The 21,233-nt window shown below is 37.5% G+C and overlaps 1 protein-coding gene across 1 annotated transcript; it reads left to right on the top strand.

Moving 5' to 3' along the window:
* The first annotated feature begins 4,860 nt into the window (after positions 1 to 4,860).
* Positions 4,861 to 20,324, top strand: LOC139561622 (low affinity immunoglobulin gamma Fc region receptor II-like). Its single transcript, XM_071378843.1, has 6 exons — positions 4,861 to 4,903; positions 9,254 to 9,529; positions 12,472 to 12,714; positions 17,481 to 17,627; positions 18,347 to 18,388; positions 19,691 to 20,324. Exons 1-6 carry the CDS (start codon positions 4,861 to 4,863, stop codon positions 19,711 to 19,713), a joined length of 774 nt encoding a protein of 257 aa, XP_071234944.1. The 3' UTR covers positions 19,714 to 20,324.
* The last annotated feature ends 909 nt before the right edge of the window (positions 20,325 to 21,233 follow it).

The raw sequence follows: 21,233 nt of genomic DNA, 5'->3' as shown, positions 1-21,233 counted from the left end.
CTTCTACTGCACTTGACTCAGTCACTCCCAGCTGATTCTTTTCGACACAGTTTGTTTTCGCAGTGATGTTGGTGAATGCTTTCTTGAATTTCTCTGCCATCTCTGGGGAGAGCTTAGATACCAATTCCTCCTGCTCCTCTGTAAGCATATACCTTCTCACATTGGATTGTCTTCTGTCTGAGTCCCTCCTCTTGCCATTCAGACAAAGAAAGAAATGATGGTCTTTCTTACAGTCTCTTTTCCTGCACAGGTAAGTGTCTTTGCATTCATCATCTTCTCCATGACAGACCAAGCACCTCTTGCAGGCCCCCAGCTTTTCTACAGCATCCAACCTTTCCACAGGCTTCAGTTCTTTGAAACGCTTGCAAAAGAAGATCTTTGCTCTATGCTTTTCATCTCCACAGACAACACAGCCGCCTTTCCTTGTGGAACGTGTGGATGCATATTTTCTCTCCACACAAGCATATTTATTTTCTGGCTTTTCACTCACTCCCAGCTGCTCTAATTTTTCAAGAATTTCCTCCTGTGTTTTCAGGAATTTAAGAAGGTTTTCAAAGTGATTGTCCGGCGTGACATTATTCCTCGGGTTAACCATGAAGACAAGCCAATCTCGCTTGATGTTGTCAGGTAACTTGCTTTCTATGGATTTGATCACTAGAGGGTTGTCGATGGCTCCTGTGCCTCCAAGCTCTGTGAGATCATCCAGTGCCTTCTCTATAGTTTGGATCATGTCGATAACTTTCCTTGGCTGATTTGCTCTTAAAGCAGGAATTTTCTCCAGATCCTCAATTATCTCCAAGGCAATTGTAGACTTGTTTCCATACCTGTTCTCAAGCACCCTGAACATGTCCTCAGCAGTATTGTAAGTAGACAAACGGAGGTCTCTGCACATTCTCTCATCTACACTGTCAAGGAGTTGGATCTTCTTTACTTCGACTGAGCCTGTTGGTTCCCCCTGCTTCTGTAGACTCTCCCAGTCTCTCCTCCATCGATGGAAATTCCTTTTATACCCACTAAACCTGGGTAAACAGGTTGGTTTTATTCTCAGTGTCGGCTGTGGAGCTGGCACGGGCATCTGCGGCACTCTCCCTCTGTCTTTATCCTCTTCTGCAATTCTTTGCGCTGTGAGAAATCCTGCCCTCCTTGCTTCAAGGTTGTTTCTGAATGCTTTCAGATCCTTTACTCTGGCTTCCAGCCGTTCTTTTTCTGCTACTGGAATCCACATCTCCCACTCTGCTAGGCTTGTGATTGCATCTTGGACTTGTGCTTTCGCACCATCCCACCGTAGCTCGAAGCCATCTCTATTTACAGCAATAACAGGTATTTGAGCAACTCCATCACAGGCGGTCTCAGCTTCTTTGATTGCAGACTTCACCTCGTCCTCCCCGTATCTAGGCCATAGGTTGGACTGGATCATCCCCCTGACCTCATCCAATCGTACTTCGCATTCTTGGAATGTCTTCTCAAGTTCAGTCTGCTGCTGCTTGCTCAGGTCAGCTTCTTCACCCTCATCGGTTCCAGCTTCAATGTCTGCCAGAAGTCCAGCCCTGTATCCATCATTTGTCTCACTGACCTTCCTTGCCTCCGACGTGAGCTTCTTGAACTCCTCCCGCAGTTCGCTCTTAGTCATGTGTTTTGCACCTCTGCTAAGGAAGTTTGCTTGCTTGGTAAAAGCACTCTTAGCCAAAGTTCTATCTTGCTTCAGCTCCTTCACTGTTTTCCCAAGAGTTTCCTCCGCCATTTTGAGATGTAAGCCAATCCACTTGACCTCCTGCGACGACAGCTTTCCTGACTTCAGGCCGTTAATCCTTTTGTCTTCACTGCCACGTTGGTTATCAACTGTCAAGTTGTCTAGGTGTTCTAATTATTTCAGCTCTGCCCAAACTTGAAAACGGCTTGCTCAACCCGTGAAGGATGCAAAGGGACAACTCAATTCCTTTCCAGTGTTTTATTATGGTTTTGATGCCATTTGTTGAATATGTTGAAACAGTTGATTTGTTGAATAGAGTAGTTGAATGACAGAGGAATAAGGAATAGGAGTAGCAATAGCAATAGGAGTAGGTTGATAACCTTAAACAGAGAATAAACATGCATTATTTTACACTAAACAATGCATGACACAGCAACAAAGCATGGCTTTGAATAAAGTAACAGTTTAAACAATTTAATCTAGCACTTCTAGCAATTACTTCTGCAGTCAGAAAATATCCACAACAAAAGTCACCACTACCAGAGTTAAACATGTAAATTGTGCTAAGCACTGGATGCAACATAATAAATAATTCCAATCATTACATACCAGTTGCGTCTTTAGGGTTGAACAATGAGCTGTGTGTATGTTGAGGACCAAACATTTTATACCCATGCTTATCTGCCAGGTGCGCATGTAAAAGTAGTCCCTCCAGAAATCCTGGCTCAATTTTTTAGTTCCACCTGTGTTTTTGGGTTATCTGCCCTCTTGAGGCCTGGAGTTCTTTAAAGGAAGAGCTGCCATTGTGCTCATGTTTTGAGTGTTCTGTTTTTTGACGCAACAACGTCCAGATGAAGCGATAGGAACTGCAAGCAAGTGCCTTATAAATCTAGATCCACATAGAAACCCATTGAAAACACCTGAGTAGCAGGCAGTTTAATTTGAGCTTTTCATCCGGACGTCAAAATACCCCCCCTAGTCCGAAGAAGTTTTAATATCTATATGGTTTAAAATCTGTATGGTTTAATATCAATATGGTTTAAAATCTGTATGGTTTAATATCAATATGGTTTAAAATCTGTATGGTTTAATATCAATACGGTTTAATATCAATATGGTTTAAAATCTGTATGGTTTAATATCTATATAGTTTAAAATCTGTATGGTTTAATATCTATATGGTTTAATATCTATATGGTTTAATTTCTATATGGTTTAATATCTATATGGTTTAATATCTGTATGGTTTAGTATCTATATGGTTTAATATCTATATGGTTTAATATCTGTATGGTTTAGTATCTATATGGTTTAAAATCTGTATGGTTTAGTATCTATATGGTGTAATATCTGTATGGTTTGTTATTTGTATGGTTTAATGTCTGTATGGTTTAATATCAATATAGTGTAATACCTATATTGTTTAATGGCTATGTAGTTTAATATATGTATAGTTTAATATTGTATAGTTTAATATCTGTATGGTTTAATATCTGTAAATTTCACAATCGTATGATTAAATATCTATATAGTTTAGTATCTATATAGTTTAAAATATGTATGGTTTAATATCTGTATAGATTCATATCTGTATGATTAAATATCTATTTAGTTTAGTATTTATATAGTTTAATATATGGATTATTTAACATCTATATAGTTTAATATCTATATGGTTTAAAATCAACAACATTTAATATATATATATATATATATATAGACGGTTTAATATCTGTATCGTTTATTATCTATATAGTTTAATATCTATATAGTTTAATATCTGTATAGTTAAATATCTGTATAGTGTATCAACATGGTTTATTATCTATATGGTTTAATATCTATATAGTATATTATCACATGGTTTATTATGTATATTGTTTAATATCTGTATGGATTAGTATCTATATGATTTAATATCTATTAAGTTTAATATCTTTATAGTCTATTATCAATATGTTTTAATATCTATATAGTTTAATATCTATATAGATTAATATCTACATGGTTTAATATCTATATAGTTTCATATCATATAGTGTAATATCTATATAGTTTAATATCTATATAGTTTAAATTCTATATAGTTTTGTATCTATATGTCTATTATCAATATAGTTTAATATCTTTATGGTTTAATATATATATTTCTATTATCAATATAGTTTAATATCTATATGGTTTTGGAGAGTCTATATTTGTAAATTCCACTCATTTGTATGGGTTACTTTCAGACGAGTCCCTGGATACTTGTGGGGGTCGTAGAGTCTCCCCTTTCCCTAGTGGGGTCATATTAGTTTGTAGCTGAGAGTCTCCCCTTTCCATAGTGGGGTCATATTAGTTTGTAGCTGAGAGTCTCCTCTTTCCATAGTGGGGTCACATTAGTTTGTATCTGAGAGTCTCCTCTTTCCATAGTGGGGTCATATTAGTTTGTATCTGAGTCTCCTCTTTCCATAGTGGGGTCATATTAGTTTGTAGCTGAGAGTCTCCTCTTTCCATAGTGGGGTCATATTAGTTTGTATCTGAGTCTCCTCTTTCCATAGTGGGGTCATATTAGTTTGTAGCTGAGTCTCCTCTTTCCATAGTGGGGTCATATTAGTTTGTAGCTGAGAGTCTCCTCTTTCCATAGTGGGGTCATATTAGTTTGTATCTGAGAGTCTCCTCTTTCCATAGTGGGGTCATATTAGTTTGTAGCTGAGTCTCCTCTTTCCATAATGGGGTCATATTAGTTTGTAGCCCAAACAGTTCTGACGGAACAGACAGCTGACTGACTTCAGACGAATCCCTTTAGGGGTCGTAGAGCAAAATGCACTTTCCACTGCAGATGGAAATCTCAAACTGAAGGACTTTGATGGGATGTTTGTATTATGCTAATTAGATTGGCACAGAAATGAATCAATAAACTATTAAGGAAATTAATATCTGTGGTACAGCCCTGTGTTTACATCATGTACCATAGTGATAGTTCTCTCTGTGTGTTTCAGTGTTTACATCATGTACCATAGTGATAGTTCTCTCTGTGTGTTTCAGTGTTTAAATCATGTACCATAGTGATAGTTCTCTCTGTGTGTTTCAGTGTTTACATCATGTACCATAGTGATAGTTCTCTCTGTGTGTTTCAGTGTTTACATCATGTACCATAGTGATAGTTCTCTCTGTGTGTTTCAGTGATGTTGAGTACACTGGTATACTGTAGCCTCGGACAAGGTGGAGGTGAGTACATTTCTCTATATTCATCACCTGTTCTATAATAGTAACATTTCTCTATATTCATCACCTGTTCTATAATAGTAACATGTCTCTATATTCATCACCTGTTATATAATAGTAACATTTCTCTATATTCATCACCTGTTCTATAATAGTAACATTTCTCTATATTCATCACCTGTTCTATAATAGTAACATTTCTCTATATTCATCACCTGTTCTATAATAGTAACATTTCTCTATATTCATCACCTGTTCTATAATAGTAACATTTCTCTATATTCATCACCTGTTCTATAATAGTAACATTTCTCTATATTCATCACCTGTTCTATAATAGTATCATGTCTTCCTGGTCTCTTCATTGGTTGTGATCTCCAGTCCGTATTCTCTTAGTAAAGAGTAAAAAGTTCCATAATGGATCTCCACCTGTTCTAGCTGCTCTCACCTGCAACACATCAAAGGGTGGAACGTGTTACTCTGTACACTGTCTGATACAGACTCATATTATATCGTAGATTCCATACTACAATATGATAGTCTGACACCAACTATCTTCCTCCCTCCCTCCTGTCTCTCTGTCTGGAGATATATCTACTCTCTCAATTATATATCTACTATATTATCACAGACCAGCTAGAACTACTGTGTCTATTATATTACAGCAGACCAGCTAGATCTACTGTCTCTATTATATTATGACAGACCAGCTAGATCTACTGTCTCTATTATATTACAGCAGACCATCTAGATCTACTGTCTCTATTATATTGTGACAGACCAGCTGGATATACTGTATCTATTATATTACAGCAGACCAGCTAGATCTACTGTCTCTATTATATTATGACAGACCAGCAAGATCTACTGTCTCTAGTATATTATGACAGACCAGCTAGATCTACTGTCTCTATTATATTATGACAGACCAGCTATATCTACTGTCTCTATTATATTATGGACAGACCTGCTAGATCTACTGTCTCTATTATATTATGACAGACCATCTAGATCTACTGTCTCTAGTATATTATGACAGACCAGCTAGATCTACTGTCTCTATTATATTATGACAGACCAGCTAGATCTACTGTCTCTATTATATTATGACAGACCAGCTACATCTACTGTCTCTATTATATTATGACAGACCAGCAAGATCTACTGTCTCTAGTATATTATGACAGACCAGCTAGATCTACTGTCTCTATTATATTATGACAGACCAGCTATATCTACTGTCTCTATTATATTATGGACAGACCTGCTAGATCTACTGTCTCTATTATATTATGACAGACCAGCTAGATCTACTGTCTCTAGTATATTATGACAGACCAGCTAGATCTACTGTCTCTATTATATTATGACAGACCAGCTATATCTACTGTCTCTAGTATATTATGGACAGACCTGCTAGATCTACTGTCTCTATTATATTATGACAGACCATCTAGATCTACTGTCTCTAGTATATTATGACAGACCAGCTAGATCTACTGTCTCTATTATATTATGACAGACCAGCTATATCTACTGTCTCTAGTATATTATGGACAGACCTGCTAGATCTACTGTCTCTATTATAATATGACAGACCAGCTATATCTACTGTCTCTAGTATATTATGGACAGACCTGCTAGATCCACTGTCTCTATTATAATATGACAGACCAGCTATATCTACTGTCTCTAGTATATTATGGACAGACCAGCTATATCTACTGTCTCTATTATATTATGGACAGACCTGCTAGATCTACTGTCTCTATTATATTATGACAGACCTGCTAGATCTACTGTCTCTAGTATATTATGACAGACCAGCTAGATCTACTGTCTCTAGTATATTATGGACAGACCTGCTAGATCTACTGTCTCTATTATAATATGACAGACCTGCTAGATCTACTGTCTCTAGTATATTATGACAGACCAGCTAGATCTACTGTCTCTAGTATATTATGGACAGACCTGCTAGATCTACTGTCTCTATTATAATATGACAGACCTGCTAGATCTACTGTCTCTATTATAAAATGACAGACCTGCTAGATCTACTGTCTCTATTATAATATGACAGACCTGCTAGATCTACTGTCTCTAGTATATTATGACAGACCAGCTAGATCTACTGTCTCTAGTATATTATGGACAGACCTGCTAGATCTACTGTCTCTATTATAATATGACAGACCTGCTAGATCTACAGTCTCTATTATTTTAGGACATAATCCGAGATGTTACAGAAAACCTTTCCTAAGTTACTACTAACAGAGATGTCTCATTATGTTACAGAAAACCTTTCCTAAGTTATTACTAACAGAGATGTCTCATTATGTTACAGAAAACCTTTCCTAAGTTACTACTAACAGAGATGTCTCATTATGTTACAGAAAACCTTTCCTAAGTTACTACTAACAGAGATGTCTCATTATGTTACAGAAAACCTTTCCTAAGTTACTACTAACAGAGATGTCTCATTATGTTACAGAAAACCTTTCCTAAGTTACTACTAACAGAGATGTCTCATTATGTTACAGAAAACCTTTCCTAAGTTACTACTAACAGAGATGTCTCATTATGTTACAGAAAACCTTTCCTAAGTTACTACTAACAGAGATGTCTCATTATGTTACAGAAAACCTTTCCTAAGTTACTACTAACAGAGATGTCTCATTATGTTACAGAAAACCCCTCCTAAGTTACTACTAACAGAGATGTCTCATTATGTAACAGAAAACCTTTCCTAAGTTACTACTAACAGAGATGTCTCATTATGTAACAGAAAACCTTTCCTAAGTTACTACTAACAGAGATGTCTCATTATGTTACAGAAAACCTTTCCTAAGTTACTACTAACAGAGATGTCTCATTATGTTACAGAAAACCTTTCCTAAGTTACTACTAACAGAGATGTCTCGTTATGTTACAGAAAACCTTTCCTAAGTTACTACTAACAGAGATGTCTCATTATGTTACAGAAAACCTTTCCTAAGTTACTACTAACAGAGATGTCTCATTATGTTACAGAAAACCTTTCCTAAGTTACTACTAACAGAGATGTCTCATTATGTAACAGAAAACCTTTCCTAAGTTACTACTAACAGAGATGTCTCATTATGTTACAGAAAACCTTTCCTAAGTTACTACTAACAGAGATGTCTCATTATGTTACAGAAAACCTTTCCTAAGTTACTACTAACAGAGATGTCTCATTATGTTACAGAAAACCTTTCCTAAGTTACTACTAACAGAGATGTCTCATTATGTTACAGAAAACCTTTCCTAAGTTACTACTAACAGAGATGTCTCATTATGTTACAGAAAACCTTTCCTAAGTTATGACTAACAGAGATGTCTCATTATGTAACAGAAAACCTTTCCTAAGTTACTACTAACAGAGATGTCTCATTATGTTACAGAAAACCTTTCCTAAGTTATGACTAACAGAGATGTCTCATTATGTAACAGAAAACCTTTCCTAAGTTACTACTAACAGAGATGTCTCATTATGTTACAGAAAACCTTTCCTAAGTTATGACTAACAGAGATGTCTCATTATGTAACAGAAAACCTTTCCTAAGTTACTACTAACAGAGATGTCTCATTATGTTACAGAAAACCCCTCCTAAGTTACTACTAACAGAGATGTCTCATTATGTAACAGAAAACCTTTCCTAAGTTACTACTAACAGAGATGTCTCATTATGTTACAGAAAACCCCTCCTAAGTTACTACTAACAGAGATGTCTCATTATGTTACAGAAAACCCCTCCTAAGTTACTACTAACAGAGATGTCTCATTATGTTACAGAAAACCTTTCCTAAGTTACTACTAACAGAGATGTCTCATTATGTTACAGAAAACCTTTCCTAAGTTACTACTAACAGAGATGTCTCATTATGTAACAGAAAACCCCTCCTAAGTTACTACTAACAGAGATGTCTCATTATGTTACAGAAAACCTTTCCTAAGTTACTACTAACAGAGATGTCTCATTATGTTACAGAAAACCCCTCCTAAGTTACTACTAACAGAGATGTCTCATTATGTTACAGAAAACCTTTCCTAAGTTACTACTAACAGAGATGTCTCTATAATTACAGGATCAAACATGTAGGTGTAATAAAGCCTTAAATAAAGTCTCCAGATCTCAGGATAGTATCCTACCCTCATCACCAGGTTAAACAGCTTGAGAATAGCCTCTCTCTGCTGTGTTTCAGCATCTCTGTTCCAATACAGGTGTTTGCTAATCTTGAGGGCCTATATTTAATCATTTACTTTCTCTATCTCTCTCCCTCTCTCCCTCTCTCTCCCCCTCTCTCTCTCTCTCTCTCTCTCTCTCTCAGTTCTCTCTTATCCAGCATCTCTGAGCGTCAGTCCTGACAGATCTCAGTTCTTTGAATATGAGTCTGTCTCTCTGAGCTGTGAGGTTCAGGGGAACTCTACTGGATGGAGAGTGGTGAGGAACACATCAAGAGGAATCCTTTCAGAGTGTAATACTGACTGGGGAAAACAACGAGGGTCTTCATGCACCGTGTCACTAACACCATCAGACAGTGGAGTGTACTGGTGTGAGTCTGGGTCTGGAGAACACAGCAATGCTGTCAACATCACAGTACATGGTATGTCCACAAACACCATCTACTAACATTATAGTGTTTAGTGGTTCATCTGGTTTCAGATAGCTGATGTTATGTTTATATATGATGTTTATATATTATATACAGCTGGAGCTGTGATCCTGGAGAGACCTGTTTATATATGATGTTTATATATTATATACAGCTGGAGCTGTGATCCTGGAGAGGCCTGTTTATATATGATGTTAATATATTATATACAGCTGGAGCTGTGATCCTGGAGAGACCTGTTTATATATTATATACAGCTGGAGCTGTGATCCTGGAGAGACCTGTTTATATATGATGTTTATATATTATATACAGCTGGAGCTGTGATCCTTGAGAGACCTGTTTATATATGATGTTAATATATTATATACAGCTGGTGCTGTGATCCTGGAGAGACCTGTTTATATATGATGTTAATATATTATATACAGCTGGAGCTGTGATCCTGGAGAGACCTGTTTATATATTATATAGAGATGGAGCTGTGATCCTGGAGAGACCTGTTTATATATGATGTTTATATATTATATACAGCTGGAGCTGTGATCCTGGAGAGACCTGTTTATATATGATGTTAATATATTATATACAGCTGGAGTGTGATCCTTGAGAGACCTGTTTATATATGATGTTAATATATTATATACAGCTGGAGCTGTGATCCTGGAGAGACCTGTTTATATATTATATAGAGATGGAGCTGTGATCCTGGAGAGACCTGTTTATATATGATGTTTATATATTATATACAGCTGGAGCTGTGATCCTAGAGAGACCTGTTTATATATGATGTTAATATATTATATACAGCTGGTGCTGTGATCCTGGAGAGACCTGTTTATATATGATGTTTATATATTATATACAGATGGAGCTGTGATCCTGGAGAGACCTGTTTATATATGATGTTAATATATTATATACAGCTGGTGCTGTGATCCTGGAGAGGCCTGTTTATATATTATATACAGCTGGAGCTGTGATCCTGGAGAGACCTGTTTATATATGATGTTAATCTATTATATACAGCTGGAGCTGTGATCCTGGAGAGACCTGTTTATACATTATATACAGCTGGAGCTGTGATCCTGGAGAGACCTGTTTATATATGATGTTTATATATTATATACAGATGGAGCTGTGATCCTGGAGAGACCTGTTTATATATGATGTTAATATATTATATACAGCTGGAGCTGTGATCCTGGAGAGACCTGTTTATACATTATATACAGCTGGAGCTGTGATCCTGGAGAGACCTGTTTATATATGATGTTTATATATTATATACAGCTGGAGCTGTGATCCTGGAGAGACCTGTTTATACATTATATACAGCTGGAGCTGTGATCCTGGAGAGACCTGTTTATATATGATGTTTATATATTATATACAGATGGAGCTGTGATCCTGGAGAGACCTGTTTATATATGATGTTAATATATTATATACAGCTGGAGCTGTGATCCTGGAGAGACCTGTTTATACATTATATACAGCTGGAGCTGTGATCCTGGAGAGACCTGTTTATATATGATGTTTATATATTATATACAGCTGGAGCTGTGATCCTGGAGAGACCTGTTTATATATTATATACAGCTGGAGCTGTGATCCTGGAGAGACCTGTTTATATATGATGTTTATATATTATATACAGCTGGAGCTGTGATCCTGGAGAGGCCTGTTTATATATGATGTTTATATATTATATACAGATGGAGCTGTGATCCTGGAGAGTCCTGTTTATATATTTATGTTTATATATTATATACAGCTGGAGCTGTGATCCTGGAGAGACCTGTTTATATATGATGTTTATATATTATATACAGCTGGAGCTGTGATCCTGGAGAGACCTGTTTATATATTATATACAGCTGGAGCTGTGATCCTGGAGAGACCAAATCAAATCAAATTTTATTAGTCACATACACATGGTTAGCAGATGTTAATGCGAGTGTAGCGAAATGCTTGTGCTTCTAGTTCCGACAATGCAGTAATAACCAACAGTAATCTAACCTAACAATTCCACGCTACTACCTTACACACACACACAAGTGTGAAGGGATAAAGAATATGTACATAAAGATATATGGATGAGTGGTGGTACCTGTTTATATATGATGTTTATATATTATATACAACTGGTGCTGTGATCCTGGAGAGAGCGGTTTATATATTATATACAGCTGGAGCTGTGATCCTGGAGAGACCTGTTTATATATTATGTTTATATATTATATACAGCTGGAGCTGTGATCCTGGAGAGACCTGTTTATATATGATGTTTATATATTATATACAGCTGGAGCTGTGATCCTGGAGAGACCTGTTTATATATGATGTTTATATATTATATACAGCTGGAGCTGTGATCCTGGAGAGTCCTGTTTATATATGATGTTTATATATTATATACAGCTGGAGCTGTGATCCTGGAGAGACCTGTTTATATATGATGTTTATATATTATATACAGATGGAGCTGTGATCCTGGAGAGACCTGTTTATATATGATGTTTATATATTATATACAGCTGGAGCTGTGATCCTGGAGAGTCCTGTTTATATATGATGTTTATATATTATATACAGCTGGAGCTGTGATCCTGGAGAGACCTGTTTATATATGATGTTTATATATTATATACAGCTGGAGCTGTGATCCTGGAGAGACCTGTTTATATGTGATGTTTATATATTATATGCAGCTGGAGCTGTGATCCTGGAGAGACCTGTTTATATATGATGTTTATATATTATATACAGCTGGAGCTGTGATCCTAGAGAGACCTGTTTATATATGATGTTTATATATTATATACAGCTGGAGCTGTGATCCTGGAGAGACCTGTTTATATATTATATACAGCTGGAGCTGTGATCCTGGAGAGACCTGTTTATATATGATTTTTATATATTATATACAGATGGAGCTGTGATCCTGGAGAGCCCTGTCCTTCCTGTGACTGAGGGAGATTCTGTGACTCTGCGCTGCAGATATCAGGAAACTCCATCTGACCACACAGCTGTTTTCTACAAAGATGGATCCCTCATCAGGGCTGAGACTACAGGAGAGATGACCATCCCTGCAGTATCCAAGTCAGATGAAGGACTCTACAAGTGTACCAACTCTGAAGGAAAATCACCAGAGAGCTGGATGACTGTGACAGGTAGACCTTACAGTGAAATGCTGAATACAGCAGGTGTAGGTAGACCTTACAGTGAAATGCTGAATACAACAGGTATAGTAGACCTTACAGTGAAATGCTGAATACAACAGGTGTAGTAGACCTTACAGTAAAATGCTGAATACAACAGGTGTAGTAGACCTCACAGTGAAATGCTGAATACAACAGGTGTAGTAGACATTACAGTGAAATGCTGAATACAACAGGTGTAGTAGACCTCACAGTGAAATGCTGAATACAACAGGTGTAGTAGACCTCACAGTGAAATGCTGAATACAACAGGTGTAGTAGACCTTACAGTGAAATGCTGAATATAACAGGTGTAGTAGACCTCACAGTGAAATGCTGAATACAACAGGTGTAGTAGATCTTACAGTGAAATGCTGAATACAACAGGTGTAGTAGACCTTACAGTGAAATGCTGAATACAACAGGTGTAGTAGACCTCACAGTGAAATGCTGAATACAACAGGTGTAGGTAGACCTTACAGTGAAATGCTGAATACAACAGGTGTAGGTAGACCTCACAAGTAATTAAAGAGCAGCAGTAAAAAATTACAATATATACAGTGGGCTCCAAAATTACTGGCACCCCTGACTGGCAACGCACAAACAATAGTTTAAAAAAATTTAAAAATATATATTTATAGAGATAAACTTAAATACCAACATGTGAGAAATACTGTACTTTATTAATATTTCAATGGAACCCACCAAAATCATACAATTATTTAATACAAAATACATTTCATCAAAATCATGGTTTCATAATTATTGACACTCCTCATTTAGTACTTAGTGCAACCACCTCTGGCAAGGATAACAGCACGTTCTTTTCCTGTAATGTTTGACAAGGTTAAGGAACACATTTGGAGGGATTCTGGACCATTTCTCTATGCAGATCCTTTCAAGATCCTTCATATTCTTGGGTTTGCGCTTTTCAACTGCCCTATTCAACTCAGCCCACAGGTTATCGATTGGATTGAGGTCCGGCGACTGAGATGGCCATGGCAGAACATTGATTTTGTTGTCACAGAACCATTTCTGTGTGGATCTTGAGGTCTGTTTTGGGTCATTGTCTTGTTGGAAAGTCCACATACGGCCAAGTCCCAGCCTTCCGGCAGAGGCAACCAGATTGTCAGCCAAAATTACCTGATACTTGGTGGAATTCATTATGCCATCAATCTTAACCAGTGCCTCTGGACCTCTGGATTTAAAACAGCCTCAAAACATCACTGACCCACCACCATATTTCACCGTGGGTATGAGGTGCCTCTCCTTGTATGCATCTCTGTTTCGATGCCAAACATGCCGAAGCTGTATCTGACCGAAACGTTACATTTTGGTCTCATCTGACCAGAGCGCCTTCTTCCAATCATAATTTAAATGACGTTTGGCAAACTCCAAGCACTTCCGTCTGTGTCTTGGGGTCATTAACCTTCTATGACACACGTTTCGCTAGCGGAACCCCCCCACAACATTCCGCTGAAAAGGCAATGCGGGAAATTCAAAAATATTTTTTGAAATATGTAACTTTCACACATTAACAAGTCCAATACAGCAAATAAAAGATAAACAGCTTGTTAATCTACCCATCATGTCCGATTTTAAAAATGCTTTACAGCGAAAACACAACATACGATTATGTTAGATCACCACCAAGTTCAAAAAACACACAGCAATTTTCCCAGCAAAAGATAGTAGTCACAAAAAGCAGAAATAGAGATAAAATTATTCACTAACCTTTGATGATCTACATCAGATGACACTCATAGGACATCATGTTACACAATACATTTATGTTTTGTTCGATAATGTGCATATTTATATCCACAAATCTCGGTTTACATTGGCGCCATGTTCAGAAATGCCTCCAAAATATCCTGAGAAATTGCAGAGAGCCACGTCAAATAACAGAAAAACTCATCATAAACTTTGATGAAAGATACATGTTTTACAAAGAATTAAAGATACACTTGTTCTTAATGCAACCGCTGTGTCAGATTTCAAAAAAACTTTATGTAAACGGCGCTCAAACAAAACAACATTTCTCCGCCATGTTGGAGTCAACAGAAATACGAAATTACATCATAAATATTCCCTTACCTTCGATCATTTTCATCAGAATGCACTCCCAGGAATCCTAGTTCCACAATAAATTGTTGTTTTGTTCGATAATGTCCATTACTTATGTCTAAGTAGCTACTTTTGCTAGCATGTTTAGTGCACATGTCCAAACACTCGCGCAAATGCAGGCGAACTCGGACGAAAATTTCAAAAAGTTATATAACAGGTCGAATAAACTGGTCAAACTAAGTAGAGAATCAATCTTCAGGATGTTATCATATATATCCAATAACGTTCCAACCGGAGCCTCATTTCCTTCATGTCTGTATAAGTTATGGAACGCAAGGCAATATCATGAGGAAAGCGCATGACCAGGAACTGGCATTCTGCCAAACAAATGACTGAAACACCTCTCATCCGGCCCCACATCACACTAGAGGCTTCATTCCACGTTCTACAGACTGTTGACATCTAGTGGAAGGTGTAAGAAGTGCAAACAGATCCATATAACAGATATCTTACAGGGAATTGAATCAGCGATGAGTTGAACATTGACCAGTCTCAGAATTCTCACTTCCTGTTTGGATTTTTTCTCAGGTTTTTGCCTGCCATATGAGTTCTGTTATACTCACAGACATCATTCAAACAGTTTTAGAAACTTCAGAGTGTTTTATATCCAATGGTAATAATAATATGCATATATTAGCATCTGGGACAGAGTAGGAGGCAGTTCAATTTGGGCACGCTATTCATCCAAAGTGAAAATGCTGCACCCTATCCCTACAAAGTTAAGGGCTTTCTTCTGGCAACCCTTCCAAAGAGCCTGTGGTTGTGGAGGTGGCATCTGATGGTGCCTTTTGAACCCTGGTGACCCTAAGGCCTGCAATTCTTTCACAGTGATTCTTGGGGATTTTGTTGCTTCTCTCACGATCCTCCTCCCTATCCCGGGGGGCAAAATGCATTTGCGTCCGATACACGTGACGTTTTCAACTGTTCCACATCTTTTAAATGTTTTAATAATTGCCCTGCTCAATGGTATATTCAATCGTTTGTGGATCTTCTTGTAGCCATTACCAGATTTATGTAGGTCTACGACCAACTGTTGTCACGTCCTGACCATAGTTCTTATGTGTTTTGCTTGTTTAGTGTTGGTCAGGACGTGAGCTGGGTGGGAATTCTATGTTGTGTGTCTAGTTTGTCTGTTTCTGTGTTCAGCCTGATATGGTTCTCAATCAGAGGCAGCTGTCAATCGTTGTCCCTGATTGAGAATCATATATAGGTGGCTTGTTTTGTGTTGGGGATTGTCTTTCGTCTTTGTGTTCTGCACCAGATAGGACTGTCTCGGTTTTCACATTTGTTGTTTTGTATTTTGTATAGTGTTCACGTTATTGTCTCTTCTTTATTAAATCATGTTGAACACTAGCCGCGCTGCGTTTTGGTCCTCGCCTTCATCCCAGGAAGAAAACCGTTACAACTGTCCCTTTTGATCTGCCAGTTCTTTTCTTTTCTTCATGGTGTTGGATGACAAAGAGATATTGCATGCATGTTACCTAATTTTTATACCCTAGCGAAACAGGAAGTGATGTAATGGCTCAATATAGTTCCGTAACAATTAGATAAAATTAAATAAGTTCATGGAATTTAATTCCTGGTTTAATGTTGGTAGATGTTATTTACAATAATATTTAAGGGTGCCATTATTTGTGAAACCTTGATTTGGAGGACATTGATTATTAATTAAATCAATAAATGATTTTGTTGGGTTCTATTGAAACATTAATAAAGTACAGTATTTTTCACATGTTGGTATTTTGAGTTTGTCTCTATAATTATATTGTTTATATTCTTTTAAGTATGGTTTGTGCATTGCCAGTCAGGGGTGCACGTCATTTTGGAGCCCACTGTACATGGGGGTGCCAGTACAGAGTCAATGTGCGGGGGCACCGGTTAGTTGAGGTAGTATGTACATGTAGGTAGCGTTATTAAAGAGACTATGCATAGATAACAGCAGAGAGTGGCAGTGGTGAGGGGAGGTAGGTGGGGGGGCAATGCAAATAGTCTGGTTAGCCATTTGACTTGATGTTCAGGAGTCTTATGGCTTGGGGGTAGAAGCTGTTTAGAAGCCTCTTGGACCGAGACTTGGCGCTCCGGTACCACTTGCCGTGCGGTAGCAGAGAGAACAGTCTATGACTAGGGTGGCTGGAGTCTTTAACAATTTTTAGGGCCTTCCTCTGACACCACCTAGTACAGAGGTCCTGGATGGCAGGAAGCTTGGCCCCAGCAATGTAGTGGGCCGTACGCACTACCCTCTGTAGTGCCTTGTGGTCGGAGGCCGAGCAGTTGCCATAGCAGGCAGTGATGCAACCAGTCAGGATGCTCTCAATGTAGAACCTTTTGAGGATCTGAGGACCCATGCCAAATATTTTCAGTCTCCAGTATAAATATACTGCACATTTTACATTTATGAACACAATTATAAATCTGTGTGTGTCTGTGTGTCTCTGTGTGTGTGCGTTTGTGTGTATATATGTGCGTGTCTGTGTATATGGGTGTGTATTTTCATGTCTCTCTCCAGCAGTCCCAGTGTTGTCCATGTCTCTACCCAGGCTGCTGTGTAGTCTACTGGTGGGGTCTCCCTACCCATAAATGTGCTCAAAATACAGGTCTCATTCTTTCTCCAGATGCAGGTCCATCTCCCATTCCATCTCCAGCAGTCCCAGTGTTGTCCATGTCTCTACCCAGGCTGTTGTGTAGTCTACTGGTGGGGTCTTCCTACCTGCTGGTGACCATCATACTGCTGGTGAAATGCTGCAGGAGCAGGACTCAAGGTGAGAACCTGAGTTTATACAGGATCACCTCATTCCAACAGAATACCTGTTGTAAATCAGAAAAATATCGAAAATACTCACAATTCTGCAGTAATTCTGACTGAATTATGTTGTAAAGTGTTGATAACTGTATCTCTGATTGAACCATGTTGTAAAGTGTTGATAACTGTATCTCTGATTGAACCATGTTGTAAAGTGTTGATAACTGTATCTCTGATTGAACCATGTTGTAAAGTGTTGATAACTGTATCTCTGATTGAACCGTGTTGTAAAGTGTTGATAACTGTATCTCTGATTGAACCATGTTGTAAAGTGTTGATAACTAGCTCTGATTGAACCATGTTATAAAGTGTTGATAACTGTATCTCTGATTGAACCATGTTGTAAAGTGTTGATAACTGTAGCTCTGATTGAACCATGTTGTAAAGTGTTGATAACTTTATCTCTGATTGAACCATGTTGTAAAGTGTTGATAACTGTATCTCTGATTGAACCATGTTTAAAGTGTTGATAACTGTAACTCTGATTGAACCATGTTGTAAAGTGTTGATAACTGTATCTCTGATTGAACCATGTTGTAAAGTGTTGATAACTGTATCTCTGATTGAACCATGTTTAAAGTGTTGATAACTGTAGCTCTGATTGAACCATGTTTAAAGTGTTGATAACTGTATCTCTGATTGAACCATGTTGTAAAGTGTTGATAACTGCCTGTTTAGGGGAAACCAGATTACCCAGGAAGACACACCAAGACCAATTAGGTGAGTTTCTACCTTACATCACAACAGCTGCAGTGGCACAATATGGTATTCTGAACACAGTGTGTACTATATTATGTACCTCTTAGTAGAAGTAGAAAGTAGGATGGATTAACTACCACAATATGTAAGGGAACTGATATGATCTGATACGTGATAAGGTGTAAATAGCCATGGTATTGAAAAAGAGTAAATACCCTGCGTATTGGTGAGAAGTAAATATCCTGGGTATTGAAAAGGAGTAAATATCCTGGGTATTGAAAAGGAGTAAATAGCCTGGGTATTGAAAAGGAGTAAATAACCTGGGTATTGATGAGAAGTAAATAGCCCACATACCGATAAGAAGTAAATATTCAAGGTATTGATAAGGAGTAAATATCTCAGGTACTGATAAGAAGTAAATAGCCCTGGTATTGATAATGAGTAAAAAGTCCTGGTATTGATATGGAGTAAATAGCCCTGGTATTGATATGGAGTAAATAGCCCTAGTATTGATATGGAGTAAATAGCCCTAGTATTGATATGGAGTAAATAGCCCTGGTACTGATATGGATTAAATAGCCCTGGTATTGATATGGAGTAAATAGCCCTGGTATTGATATGGAGTAGATAGCCCTGGTATTGATATGGAGTAAATAGCCCTAGTATTGATATGGAGTAAATAGCCCTGGTATTGATATGGAGTAAATAGCCCTGGTATTGATATGGAGTAAATAGCCCTAGTATTGATATGGAGTAAATAGCCCTAGTATTGATATGGAGTAAATAGCCCTGGTATTGATATGGAGTAAATAGCCCTGGTATTGATGAGGGAGAGCTGGAGATAAGGAGTAAATATCCCTGGTATTGATGAGGAGTAAAAAAAAACTGGTATTGATATTGGAGAGCTGGACATATCAGTAAATAGCCCTGGTATTGATATGGGAGAGCTGGATAGAAGGAGTAAATAGCCCTGATATTGATATGGGAGAGCTGGATATAAGGAGTAAATAGCCCTGGTATTGATATGGGAGAGCTGGATATAAGGAGTAAATAGCCCTGGTATTGATATGGGAGAGCTGGATATAAGGAGTTAAATAGCCCTGGTATTGATATGGGAGAGCTGGATATAAGGAGTAAATTGCCCTGGTATTGATATGGGAGAGCTGGACATAAGCACAAGCCCCATTGGAAGTAATTTGATATGATTCTAAGTAGCACAGTACTGACTAGTAAATCATCTGATATGATTTACATTTCTAAGTGGTTCTGTATTGGATTAGTAAATACATGGCCACACTGATGAACTACTTCTGTGTTGAACAGGTGATCATGTTGAAGAAGAGTGAGGCTGAGATCACCTGATCACCATAACAACCATCAGAATGGAACTCCTGTAATTCTAATATAGAACTGTGAGTCACAATGCTGTATGTTGTTACATTGTAGCTCCACCTGCTGGAACAATAGTGGCATTTGATCAAATGTGATCTATTAACTGATACATGTATTATTCTGATTGGAATTTGTTTTAATATAATGTGTGTTGTATTATTCATTCAGCAGCTTTAACAGCAGTCATATACTGGTCATATACTGTATAGCATTATGGTTGATACCTTTTAAATGCCTTAACTTTTCATGTCTATACAGATCAACTGATAGGTGTGAGGTTCAGGCATTATTGTTACAGGTTCAGTATAATGTTATACCGTTACATGTTACAGAGTTAGAAAACATACAGGAGAGGAGAATTCAATTATTACAATTATTATCTTTATTTTCCCATTTTGGTCTCCATAGTAGTTCATCATTATTTTATTTAAACATGAAACCAATGTAGGCCTATTGTTTAATTTTGGTTGTTTTGTGCAAAACCATTATTTTTCTATTAATCATCCTGGTAAGATATTGTTTTTGTCTTTGCAGCATATAGAATTAAATAAATGATTTTCCTCAATCATATAGCCTGTTTTTTAATCTGTTCTGCATGACATCACAACCACTCTGTTTTTAATTTCACTCACTTCCCTTTATGTTCCTCAAGGTTCCGTTTTAGGACCACTATTGTTTTCACTATATATTTTACCTCTTGGGGATGTCATTCGAAAACATAATGTTAACTTTCACTTCTATGCGGATGACACACAGCTGTACATTTCAATGAAACATGGTGAAGCCCCAAAATTGCCCTCGCTAGAAGCCTGTGTTTCAGACGTAAGGAAGTGGATGGCTGCAAACGTTCTACTTTTAATCTCGGACAAAACAGAGATGCTTGTTCTATGTCCCAAGAAACAAAGAGATCTTCTGTTGAATCTGACAATTAATCTTGATGGTTGTAAAGTCGTCTCAAATAAAACTGTGAAGGACCTCTGCGTTACTCTGGACCCTGATCTCTCTTTTAACAAACATATCAAGACTGTTTCAAGGACAGCTTTTTTTCCATCTACGTAACATTGCAAAAATCAGAAATCTTCTTTCCAAAAATGATGCAGAAAAATGAATCCATGCTTTTGTTACTTCTAGGTTAGACTACTGCAATGCTTTACTTTCCGGCTACCCGGATAAAGCACTAAATAAACTTCAGTTAGTGCTAAATACGGCTGCTAGAATCCTGACTAGAACCAAGACATTTGATCATATTACTCCAGTGCTAGCTTCCCTACACTGGCTTCCTGTTAAGGCAAGGGCTGATTTCAAGGTTTTACTGTTAACCTAAAAAGCGTTAACCTTGCTCTTACCTATCTTTCCGAGTTGGTCCTGCCGTACATACCTACACGTACGCTACGGTCACAAGACGCAGGCCTCCTAATTGTCCCTAGAATTTCTAAGCAAACAGCTGGAGGCAGGGCTTTCTCCTATAGATCTC

Source organism: Salvelinus alpinus, chromosome 31 (assembly GCF_045679555.1).
Source record: "Salvelinus alpinus chromosome 31, SLU_Salpinus.1, whole genome shotgun sequence".
NCBI lineage: Eukaryota > Metazoa > Chordata > Actinopteri > Salmoniformes > Salmonidae > Salvelinus > Salvelinus alpinus.
Note: the sequence above shows the minus strand (reverse complement) of the source record. Positions and strands in the feature narration are given on the sequence as shown.

Bases quoted from the DNA above. Each gene is read 5' to 3' on its own strand.
- LOC139561622 (XM_071378843.1), top strand. From the start codon at position 4,861: ATGTTGAGTACACTGGTATACTGTAGCCTCGGACAAGGTGGAG. The intron at 9,530-12,471 runs GTATGTCCACAA...TATTATATACAG, and splicing joins TGTCAACATCACAGTACATG to ATGGAGCTGTGATCCTGGAG. The intron at 17,628-18,346 runs GTGAGAACCTGA...CTGCCTGTTTAG, and splicing joins CTGCAGGAGCAGGACTCAAG to GGGAAACCAGATTACCCAGG.